Source organism: Salarias fasciatus, chromosome 2 (genome assembly GCF_902148845.1).
Source record: "Salarias fasciatus chromosome 2, fSalaFa1.1, whole genome shotgun sequence".
NCBI lineage: Eukaryota > Metazoa > Chordata > Actinopteri > Blenniiformes > Blenniidae > Salarias > Salarias fasciatus.
In genome coordinates this window covers 6,144,616-6,156,192 of record NC_043746.1, presented here as the reverse complement: position 1 = coordinate 6,156,192, position 11,577 = coordinate 6,144,616, and the positions used below count along the sequence as shown (strand labels likewise).

The 11,577-nt window shown below is 43.5% G+C and overlaps 2 protein-coding genes across 2 annotated transcripts; one reads left to right on the top strand and one right to left on the bottom strand.

Annotated features, from left to right (window-relative positions):
- Positions 1-4,022: 4,022 nt before the first annotated feature.
- Positions 4,023-6,074, bottom strand: LOC115404521 (transcription factor HES-7-like). The gene is made up of 4 exons (XM_030113883.1): positions 6,009-6,074; positions 4,957-5,052; positions 4,752-4,857; positions 4,023-4,597 (listed from the first exon to the last, which is right to left on the bottom strand). The coding sequence occupies exons 1-4, from the start codon at positions 6,060-6,062 to the stop codon at positions 4,023-4,025; spliced, it is 831 nt and encodes a 276-aa protein (XP_029969743.1). The 5' UTR covers positions 6,063-6,074.
- Positions 6,075-9,770: 3,696 nt separating this feature from the next.
- Positions 9,771-10,573, top strand: her5 (hairy-related 5). Its single transcript, XM_030113871.1, has 3 exons — positions 9,771-9,836; positions 9,940-10,035; positions 10,127-10,573. Exons 1-3 carry the CDS (start codon positions 9,771-9,773, stop codon positions 10,571-10,573), a joined length of 609 nt encoding a protein of 202 aa, XP_029969731.1.
- Positions 10,574-11,577: the final 1,004 nt, after the last annotated feature.

Below are 11,577 nucleotides of genomic sequence, written 5' to 3'. Positions count from 1 at the left end.
GCATGTCTCAGTTGGATGCTAAAGACGTGGAGGAAACCAGGAAAATAGCGCACCTTCGAATCCATGTTGAACGAGTGATTGGAAATGTGAACCAGAAGTATAAGCTGTTGGCGGGAACAATCCCAATTTCGCTCATACTGCCATGTGAGGGCGAAGATGTCACACTTTTGGATAAGGTGGTTACAGTGTGTTGTGCTTTAACAAATCTTTGCCCAACTGTTTGTAAGTAGTATGTCACTGATCATTGAACAAACAGAAATTGGTCTAGGCTATAAATGATAGTGTTAAGTTATTAAATTTTTCCTTGTCAAGTGTTCAGGTGTTTTTGTCTTCTTTCACTATAAAAAAATCTCAACAGTGGGTTCTGTATTCAAACATATTAGACAATACAAAGTAATGTGTCAGGTAAAGCCATCTTTATTACAGCAACACTGACTTACATTTTATTAGTGCATGCCGAACAAAACCATGTCTCTTCTTGTGCAGGTACAAGTTGCAGACCCACACAACTTAAATGGAACCAAACAGTTTTGCAGTTCTCATTATCACAAGCAACCATGTCATCTTTGCTCTCAGGACAACGACAAGTGCACCATAACTTTTCAACAGATTTTTGCTTGTGTTTATTCTGGGATGCTGTGTCTTGTTTCTTCTTTTTTTTGCAGGAGGAAAGGGGAATCTCTCTTGGTGCAGGCCTGTTGTCTAACTTTGTGAAATGGCAGCTTACAAGTTCTGGGAGACTCACACACACAAAAAATTGTTCTGCTTTTTCAAGAAGAGCTGCCCAAAGTTCAGCATCCGGAGCAACACGCACCACAGCAAAGTCTTTCTTTGTCCATACAATGAAGTCACAGTACTCAGTCTCAGTAACAAAAATCTGAGTTTGAACTTGTTTGTAGTAGGGGTGTTCTGGCTTGAGACGAATCTCTCCTTCATGTAATTCCAAACAGAAGTCCCTGTCAGATCTACTGCATGCCTCACTCACTGTAAGATCACGGTATTTGTATGAGCATTTAATCTCAATACAGCCTCTGCCACAACAGTTGCACTGCACAAGTCCGTCAGGTGAGGCCCCAACCTCTGGAAACTTTGGATTAATAAAAAAACCACACTGTGTCACCTCTGAGCCAGAGTGATGTCTGTTAGACTGCAGTCTATACATTTCCCTGGCATGGTTTTCATTTTGTCTACCCCACTCAATGGCGCTGGAGCTGTTTGTTGTGTTTTTAGGATAGCATACTGAATTAACAACAGACTGTGAAGGTTTGTCTAAACTTGAGACATAAACAGAATGCATATTTGATGCTGTGACCCTCCCTGCACGGTACTGATGCCACGTTGAAGATTTGTTTTGCTTTCTTGTTGTACTTTCTATGTAGTCAGCTTGCTCGTTTGTAAGTGAGATTCTGCCAGCAAGTGATTTACAGTGTTCACGCAAAATGGATATCTCCTTGCCCTCCATTGTCACATCATGAAGAGACTGAAGGGAACGTGGTACAGTGAGTGATTGAACTGGATCAATAAATGCGTCACAATATTCAGGCAAACAGGATAGCACAGCAGCTTGAGGTGATGCCTTGTTAATTGCTCTAAAAAATGAGTCCAACTGCTCCTTTGACACAGAACCTGTTGCCTTTGTTCGTGTTGTCCTGATAGAAGATGGATCTACAGTTTTTCCTTCCAAGAGTCTGTTCAGAGCCTTTCTCTTTGCTTTTGAACTTGTGAAATCGATTCTGTATCCTGGTTGTGGTTCTACTTTTGAAAGATTTCCTGGTATCATCCAGTATGCAGGTTTGCCGGTCACTGTCACTGTCTCTCTGCATCTCACAACCGCCTCCAACTTGAACAGCATTGCTGCAACATGTGTACAGGATTCTCCTATTCCCGCCATACAGGTACAGTGAGCGGAGGATATGGCCCCTGATGATTCTAGGATAGCCCAGGGTTTGAGAGGTGCTTCTCGCAGGCGTTGGGAGTGCAAAACCTACAATCAAAAAGACAGGAAAAAAAGATCTGAACAAAGTACTTAGAATGGTTCAGTAAGAGTGTTAGGTGTAGGTGATGAAGTGTGGACAGATATGATTGTTGGTGTGTTGTTTTATATTCTGTTTTGCATTTTAAATGTATAAATTATGAAGGTTTGAACTGACTGACAAAATTACAGTACAGTGATGTACAATTAAATACACATGTTGTACACATTAGATTAGCTTTTGCTACTGGTGCCTTACCTTTGCTGTGATGACAGTGTTAGTGCATCCATCAGGTTGAAATGAATATAAATCTTGTACCCAGCCGTTGGTAAAAAGTCCATGAGCCTCGAGGGATTTATAGTTTCGGAATTCTTCAAATGTATAAGCACTGACACCATGAACAAGATAGCAAATGATGTCCATATTTGTTGTTGGGGGAAACAGGGCGGGATCGCTTGTCCATGCGTTAGCTGCTAGCTCATATGGATCTACATTACTAATAGAGGTCAGCTTTACCAAATATCGGTCTCTAGCGTCCTTGTTGAGCTTCTCTCTGTAGGGCTTCTTCTCTGTCTTATTTTCAATATCCATTTTTTGAAAGAAATGATCAATTTGCTGCACTCATCAACTGACGTCTTACTGTTTTGATTGACAGGCTCTTCCGCGAACTTCCCAACATGGCGCCTGGGCGTGACATGGTCACGTGACTGCAAAAGACCCATATTCAATCATAAAACATCTCAGCAAACCAAATATATGCTCCTTTAGAAAATCAGAATACAACACTTCCACCCACCAGAAAAAAGCCATGACCTCATGACTTGGTAGGTAGAAGGAGGAAGTTAGAAAAAGTTTAATCGAAAAAAAAAATACCCTATTTATTTTTAGAAATAATTAATATCTGTGACTGAAGACTATGACACAAGCTTGTGATTGGTAGGGTTGGGGAGTAAATGATTACATGGAACGGCGTTATGTAGTTAGGATACAAAAAAATAAATGTAAACTGTTACAGTACATAAAAAAATCTATAATCTCGTTACAAGTATATCTGATAAAAAACACGGATTACTGAGCGGGATTACTTTTGAAAATCAGACGGTCAACAGACATAAGCGGCAGACATTGTGACACTTTACGGCACTTTACAGCACTTTATGGCACTTTACGGCATTAACCGCGGCGATTAACGCTGCTTCGACAGCTATCTTGGACACAGCTCTACTGTTTAACAGTGAATGAAACAACCCTTGTTGTCATGGATTTAACCACCTGCTGCTGCAGTCATGGCTGCTCCAGGGAGATAAACTCTCTGGATGGAAACTTACATATAATTTTGTGTTTAAGTCAGGTGTTCAATGTAAATTCTGCCTCCCAGCTGTGAAAATGCTCTCAACGTCCAGGGACTCGACCTGAAGACACATCTAGAGGTATGATACACACCTGAACTCACAGTGAAGCTAAAGTGTTGTTAGCCTGCTAACCTGTCAGTAACCTGCTGCTGGGAACCGCAGCCTCACCAGGCTGAACTCAGAAGAGTCTGATGGAGGAAATAATATCTTCAGCCTGGATGGAGGATTTACTGCACTGAACGTTACTTTCTGTCACTGAGGAATTAATGAACTCTGAACTCTTGAAAGAATGCTGTGCGTGGCCGACCTGAACACAAAACACTGCTCCTCACTACACTCACTATCTCAAAGTAACCTGGTACATTACTTTTTAATTGAAGTAATTAGAGTAAGTTACCGATTCCATTTTTTTGACAAGTAACTTGTAATTGTACCAGATTACAATTTTAAAGTAACCCTCCCAACCCTGCTAGTAAGTGTTTGTAAACTGTAACAACCGTCTTTACTAAAGTTCTTTCATCACATCTCAGGATAAATCGACACATCCAGGCTGCATGAGGTTCAAGCATGTAATTTATTTACAAGGAAAAAAAAAAACCCAACAAAACAGATAAAAGCGATTTTATTCATTATATATACTGTACATCCAAGGCAGTTGAAGTTTTCCATGCGCTCAGCTCCACTCAGTCCGTGCTCCTCATTTAAACCAGGGCCTCCACATGGCAGAGGAGGCGTTTGAGGCCAGCGCCTCCTCGTGTGCGGGGTTAGCAGAGGCTCTCTCCACGGTAAGAGGAGGGACTTGGAGGCCGGAGGAGTGAGGAAGCGATGGCGAGAAACTGAAGAAGGAGGTGTTAGAGGACGGGGGTGACGAGCTGGGGGCGGAGGAGAGGGAGCATGCAAACGACGGGAACGGAGAGGAGGAGGCGCACATGGGGAAAGGAGGAGAGTACCAGGGGGAGGGAGGGGGGGACAGATACTCATGGCAGGGTGTGGAGCAGGAGTGAGGCTGGAATGGGCACTGGGACGGGAACAGCAGGCCGGGGCACTCCTCCTTGCTGTCAGATGTGCAAATGGCCTGGGCGGGGGCCGCGTCGGGGGTCTTGCCTGCGGCCTGGCTGAAGTCCGCCTTGGGGTGCCAGCAGCTCTCCGTGTGGTGCCGGAGCCTCTCGATCAGGCTGGCCCTCTGCGCCGGGCTGATCCTGTGCATGTGGCCGGTCAGCTGGGCCACACACTGCTGGAAACCTGCGCTCTCCATGTTGAGGAGAGGGGGGGGAGGAGGAGGAGGAGCAGCAGGAGTCTTCACCTGACCGTGAGGACAACCTGCAAAACGCCCCAGAGGTCAGGGATGAAACACAAGTGACACTTTAATACACCCACTTACACTTCTCCCCACTCTCACATGGAAAACAAACAAGGATGTTCAAATCAATTGACCAACCGTCGTGCAGGTTTATCCTATCTGTCCACTTTTTAAGATACTCCACAGCCAAGTCCAGAATCTCTGCTTTCTCTATCTTAGGATTCTGCAATCGCTGTCAATGATAACCAGCAGAAGTGGGAGAAATGCATTTCATCAGTGGGAGTGTTACCTTTGTGTGTGTGTGTGTGGAGTGTAAGTTGACAGGACTCACTGGGTCAGAAGTGTAATTAAACAGCAAACGTCTCAGCTCAGCCAGACTCTGATTGATGCGATCTCTCCTCTTCTTTTCCACAACTGGCTTCAGACTCTTGGAGACAAACCAGCATGACAACAGCTTAATAGTTTTACATACTAATGTCACCACCCCATTGAACTGCTTACCTTCCCTGTCATCTGGATGGGGTTTTTCACACTGAACTTTCCTACCTAATCGTCATGAATTATTGTCCAGACACTAGAAAGCTGTTCAGCTCCGTGTTGGAGGCCAAATGGCGCAGCGGTGATAAACTCCGTCTGGAGGCAAATACTGCCTCCTCCAGCAGCATGGTAAAACTACAACTTCCTTCCTTCCCTTTATGTTCAGGTAACAGGAAGTAGGAGTGAATTCTGAAATTAATTAATTGATGAATTAATTGAAAAAGATTAAAGATACCATGGTTTGTTGAGTTTTCTCTTTGCATTTTGTTATATTCAAAGTAGCTGCATATTAATTAATTTCAAGCTTGATTTGGCTCCAAATCTGCTTAACAACAAATATTCTGTTTTCACAAATTCACTTTCACAGAGTGGGTTGTAGTTTGCAAATGTGTTTGTGAGAAAAACCTTCATTGGGTGATGTCTTTTTCCTTTTTTAATGTCTTATGAACAATATAAACTTCCCTTTACTCTCTCCAAAAACCTGCTGCTGTCAGTAAGCATATTTCCTTTCATTTATCCTGATGTTATGGATTAAAAACTTCTTTTCTTTTTTCTTTTTTTTTTTTGTTTTTGTTTTTTGTGAGTAGCCAGTTTTCAAAGCATTGCTTTAATAATCTTTTTAGATTTCACTTTTGGTTTTATTTTTTTTTTTATTATTCTAAGCATACTTAATGGGCTCAATTGTCTTCTTTTATCACTTGAGCCGAAAGAATAGTTGTTTTTTCTTAATCACCATGCAACTTTTTTTAAATGAACGTTTAACTAAAAACAGGTAGAGGAAGTCCTGAATTCACGCACCTGTTGATCTCCGAGGGGAATGAAAGCATGAATAAACGCGCCGCGTACCTTCTTCCTGCTCCTGCCGTCGCTCTGGGGCTGGTCCGGAGCAGTCCTGGTCATCGTGGCTCCAGATGTGCTGTCGACCGGCTGCAGGGGTTCAAAGAAACGCCGCCTCAGGCCCGCGAAGGCTTTTATAGTAGGAGCGCGCGCGGCCTCTGATTGGATGGAAAACCGCTGTGACGTCACGGAGTAGAGGCTGGACCGCCTCTGAAGAAAAGAGAAAAGAAATAAAAAGTGGAAAAAAACACGATAAAGACGAATAATTTACCTTTATTCTGATAAACAGTCGAAACCGAACTGCTTCAGTATTGCTTCTTGGTTCTAATTTGATCGTTTTATTGCTTTTATTTAGAATTTTTCGTGGTAACATTGAGTCACATGGCCTGAAATTGCAGGTAGAAAGAAAAAATGCGAAAGAAAGTTTTTCGAAAAGGCAAGAATAAAGACTTGACTGCCACATCAGATAAGTTAGAAACATAACCGTGCGTGGAGGAACTGTGAATCATAAGGATTCCAAAACAAAAAGTAAAGCTGTTTTTAAATATAGGCAGACAAAATAAAGTACTCTTTTCATATACACCATTTCAACTCACAGTATTATTTCGTTTTATTAGTTAGTTTCATGAAGTGATAGTTCCATTCAGTTTGTCTGCTCAACGTTCAGAGCACCTTTCTCAAACAATAAAGAAGATTATGATAAAATATACCACTGCAGTTTGTCTTGCATTCTATTAAAATGAATTTTCTCCACGAAAGAGTGTATTTTTTGTACATAATGATACAGATCAGTCAAACTGGGCTGCCTTTAAGAAAAATAGTTTAAGCATTTTGAAGTTGTGCTTTGTGTAAAGTATAAATGGAATCAAATCAAAGAAGACATGTAAATGTTCCCAGAATGACTTTCTAAATTCAGTAAGATATAATTCTTTATTTTCAATTCTGGTCTTATTAGTTCTGAAAAGCAAAAGGGGGATGCTGCTGTGAAGTGAGGCTGTGGGAAACCTTTCTGCCGCTCGTGGGAACCGAGCAGACGTGAGAAAGTGAGCGGCTCCATTTTATGATGTGTGACAGGAGCGCGTCATATTAGACCAAACGAGAGCGCATCCAAATGGAGCTGAGCTGCCGGTTCAACGCTCTGTGGTTTCTGCGTAAATGACGCATTAGACGTGTGACGCACGGTGTGATACTGTAGTGCAGACAGACACATTTATGAAGTTTTATTTAATTGAATTGAATTTTATTTTATTTCTTTAAAGAGTGGATGGTCGTGTTTATTTGATGATGTGACTGAAGTGAGGAAGTGTGGGGATGTTTGTGACACTCGTGTGTGAAGTGTGTGTGCTGCTGCCGACATCAGGCTGCTTTGATACCTCCTGTTATATGACTTCACACGCTCTCTCTCCGTCTCTCTCCCTCCCTCCCTCCCTCCCTCCCCCCCTTCTCTCTCCTTCTCTCAGATCTGACTCCTTTAAACTCTTTTGTCGGTGGGCTTGATGCACACGAGCAGCCACGATATTAGAAGTAAACGCTCCATTTCTCGGCCGACAAAGAGCACATTTTAAACCAATTAGTTTGCTGCACAGCAGCGGGTGAGCACATTGTGAGGCTTATTTGCGGGGCGGGACCGCCTGGTTTAGAGCCCGCACGCTTTTTACGCACGCACGCAGGGAGGGAGAGACGGGGCGGGGGTCTCATCTGGTGCTGAAACTCACTGCCACACGCAAACACCATTGCAATTAAAGTCGCTGAAATATGAGAAATGAGGGTGAAAACAATTGAAAAAAGACATGATCATTTTCTGTCAGAGATTTAACCCATGGCTTAGATCAACGGAAATGAAAATCGATAAAACAGGAAAAGAAAACAAAAGTTTCGTTTAGACTTAATATCAAGTAATCAAACTTTATCATGTGTAATGTTGTAGTTTTTTTCCGCTTAGGATTGCTTTGGAAGTATGTGCTCAGTAGGGAAAGAGTTAATGAGTCCCTCTTGGCCCAAATGGCCTTCTTGTCTTGTTGCAGCTTCAGTTGTTCAATTTGGCACTCAAGATTCGTGCATGCAGGCATGTAATATTATAGCTCAACAAAATAAATTCAACACGAAAACAAACCAATTTGGAATAAAAGCTCCAAAGAAAATCAACAAAAAACTGAATTTGTGGGTTTATTAGTTGGAGGATTGAGATAAAAGGCTGAAGGTGATTAAAGATTGTAAATTCGTTAAGGGGATGAAGAGATGAATGGTAAAAATGAAGATCCAAATTGTGAGAAATAAAGAAATAAAGATGTGTAGTTTTCATATCTGGAGTGTTATTGGATCATTGCAGGGCAGATGAGTGATCTCTGCACTGACTGCCCTCTTTTTGTATTTCAAACGGAAGTATTATGGCCCCTGAAAAGCCGTCTAATCTCCAGAAGATCCCCGTGATCCGATCATCCCGGTGTTATCTCCACACTTTAGCCTATTAGGGGGATCAGGGGACCATAAATGCAGTGCGCAGAAAGCTTCCCCAAACACAAAGGACCCTGTGGCCGCCCGCCGCACCTCTGCGCCCCTGCGCGCTCTGCCTCAGCGCCGATAGAGAGGTGGGTGGATGGATGGATGGATGGATGGGTGGCGTGGATGTTCCTCCGCCACACCGGGTCAATAAAAACACGCACTTCTCCACTGAAAGAGTGCGCGCGGGACGGATCTTTGCAGGTCTGGGGGGAGAGGGGGGTTTGGACGCAGTTTCTGCAGACAAAACCTCGATACTCTTGATAAAAGTGTGTTTGCTCTGTCTCAGCGTACTCTCAGTTAAAGTTCATTTTTGGGTGGTTGAGATATGAGAAATTGTTTCAAATTTTAAATTAGAATCATTTTAATTTTGTATTTTTTTCGTCTTCGGAATATTTGAACCAAGAACACAATCCCTACCAAAGAATGAAAAAAAGCGTCAAATCACAAACGCACGCCTCCACTCAATATTAAACCTTTTTTCTTTTTCTTTTAATAAAACTTAACACACGCTCCCTCATATATGTTCTAATTCACTGATCAAAAGTTAAGATTCATTGTGGAAATAGTAAATTAGAACATGATTTCATTTTAGACAACTCGTACATCTACTTTAATAGTATTTTTTTTCAGTTAAGTAATTTCCAAATATTCCATGATTTATTAAAATCGCAAGTTTTAAGAAAAATTCAACAATATTTAAATATTTCCATCATTTTATTAAAATTTACGTAAAATCTAAAACATTTTTGTCTTAATTTTCCGTTATTGGTTCAATAATAGTTCGATTCACTCTATCTGAATGTGCTGTTTACACATTTACTCAATTGAATGAAATGCAGCTAAAAAGTCTTTTGTCTGGTTCTTCAGCAGAGTGTTATTAGAGGGATTATATCAAAAGCCGTGCGTAAAAATGCTATTTTACTGTACTCTTCCCATCTCTGCGAAACTTTTGTTTTCTTCTCGTGATCAGCCTGTAAACAGTGAAAAGGTCAAGTCTCATGTTTTTGACACATTACTCAGTGATAATGAACATATTTCTATAGTTGAGCCAATTCAAAATATTACAAAGTAAGGATGAGAAACCAGTAGTGAGTGATTTCAGCTCTCTGCTGAAGGTGCGCTCTCACCCAGGTGTTTCCATTCTGCTGCAGAGCCGCGCGCCTCGAGGTGAGGTGAGGGTGTGTCCAAAGGGCGTCGCCGCTCAGACCTGCTTAAATAGTGAGAGGCTGCGGGCCCAGGAGCATCCTCTCCCGACTGCAGCCCGCCGACATGAGCGACTCGGGTCGTGATTCGGATGAAGGCCAGACCTCATCTCTGCACAGGACGCAGAAAAGGGTGAGCTGCACGCGGTAACGAGGAGAGGGAGAAAGATCCCCACAGGAAGCGTTCAGATCAGAATATCAGTTCGTTTGTTTAACCTTTCCCTCCTTCCTCTCAGGTGTCCAAGCCCGTGATGGAGAAGCGCAGACGGGAGCGCATCAACAGCAGCCTGGAGGCGCTGCGCCTGCTGATGGTGGACAGCACCGACAACGAGGTGCGTGCGTGCGTGCGTGAGAAATAATGACTTACCTTTACGTCCTGCACGTTTTCTGACTGAGAGATTCTTTTTTTTTTCCCCCACACAGAAACTGAAGAACCCGAAGGTGGAGAAGGCTGAGATCCTGGAGAGCGTGGTCCAGTTCCTGAAGACGGAGCGGCAGACGGATCGGGGTCAGCAGGCCGCCCGGCGGGCCGTGTCCGGGGAGCCGGTGTCCAGCTGTGCCCCGCAGCAGAGCTACCATGACGGCGTGAGGAGCTGCATGCTGAGGGTCAACCACTTCATGAGGCAGGGCGCGAAGGAGAACTCCGGGGCGCCCGGGAACCAGGTCCCCTTCGGCTTCCCGGTGCCGCGGCCGCCTCTCTGCCCCCCGGAGCTCATGCGCGGCCCGCCGGTGCTCGGTGCCGCCCTGGCTCCCCAGCAGCTGCCTCGGCCCTACCTGGGCAGTCTCCACTACTCCCCCCGGGAGCTGCTGGCCCCTCCGGGGCTGCCGGTGGCCGTGACCGACGCGGTGTGGAGGCCCTGGCCCAAGTGATGCAGACCGGCGCCAAAATCAAGATCTGCTCGAGTCATTTCTTATGGTGCAATATATTCTGTCCACCGTGTTTCTGAGGGTTTGATCTGCTCTTTAAGTGCCTCCTGTTCCTCATGAATTCAGACCTTTTGCGCTATTTTTTACAGCCTTATGTCCGCAGATCTGTCCAGACTTGATTCTCTGTCTGCACATCAACACGGACACGTTTCTTCCGTTTTCTTCTTTATTTCCTTTGATTGCAGGAGTGTTTTTTTTCCACTATTTTTTCTTTTTTTTCACTCCATCGCTGAGTGTCTGATTCCAACTGGACGCGCGGTTTTGTTTGGTTTTTTTTTTTAGTTTTTTGGACTTTTCCTTTATTCTGTTCTTTTTAGTAACCTTATTTACTCTCGCGTGCCTGTTTTACCCCAATGAAAAATATGTACAAAGTTCATATCGTTGCCTTGCCCTTTCTGAGGTATCAAACCTCATTAGTCAGCAGGAGTGATTTTGATTTTGGGGCATTTTATCAAGTGTTAAAGCGATACTTCAACATTTTGGCAAATTGGCCCATCTAGGGCAATTCGGTAGTCATTTAGAACAGCATACTTACTTTTTTTGTGAGGGCGAGCTGTTGTTTATTCAGCGGTGCGTCTGAGGAGAGCTTCACGGCGGACATAATGGAAGTGGACGGTACAGTAGCTTCCCCTCGTCAAACTCATCAAATACACAATCCAACAACCCCAAAACACACTTTGGTGGACACGTTATAATCCGCACATTCACTACGCTGTGAAACACCAACAAATAATATTGTAGCGTTACGACATTGAAGCAAATATTGGGAACTACTTTTTCTTTTGAGATCACTACGCCCAGACGCCATGTTTAGTAAGTAGTTCCGTCTTAGCAATCTTCGCAAAAAAACGCTCAATCTCGTAATTTTGCATTAATATTTCACAGCGTAGTGAATGTGGGGATTATAACGTGTCCACCAAAGTGTGTTTTGGGGTTGTTGGATTGTG

Coding starts and splice junctions, on each gene's coding strand:
- LOC115404521 (XM_030113883.1), bottom strand. CDS start 6,062: ATGACCAGGACTGCTCCGGACCAGCCCCAGAGCGACGGCAGGAGCAGG. Junction 5,053..6,008: donor ACGGCAGGAGCAGGAAGAAG/GTACGCGGCGCG, acceptor TTTGTCTCCAAG/AGTCTGAAGCCAGTTGTGGA. Junction 4,858..4,956: donor TTAATTACACTTCTGACCCA/GTGAGTCCTGTC, acceptor TATCATTGACAG/CGATTGCAGAATCCTAAGAT.
- her5 (XM_030113871.1), top strand. CDS start 9,771: ATGAGCGACTCGGGTCGTGATTCGGATGAAGGCCAGACCTCATCTCTG. Junction 9,837..9,939: donor TGCACAGGACGCAGAAAAGG/GTGAGCTGCACG, acceptor CCTTCCTCTCAG/GTGTCCAAGCCCGTGATGGA. Junction 10,036..10,126: donor TGGACAGCACCGACAACGAG/GTGCGTGCGTGC, acceptor TCCCCCACACAG/AAACTGAAGAACCCGAAGGT.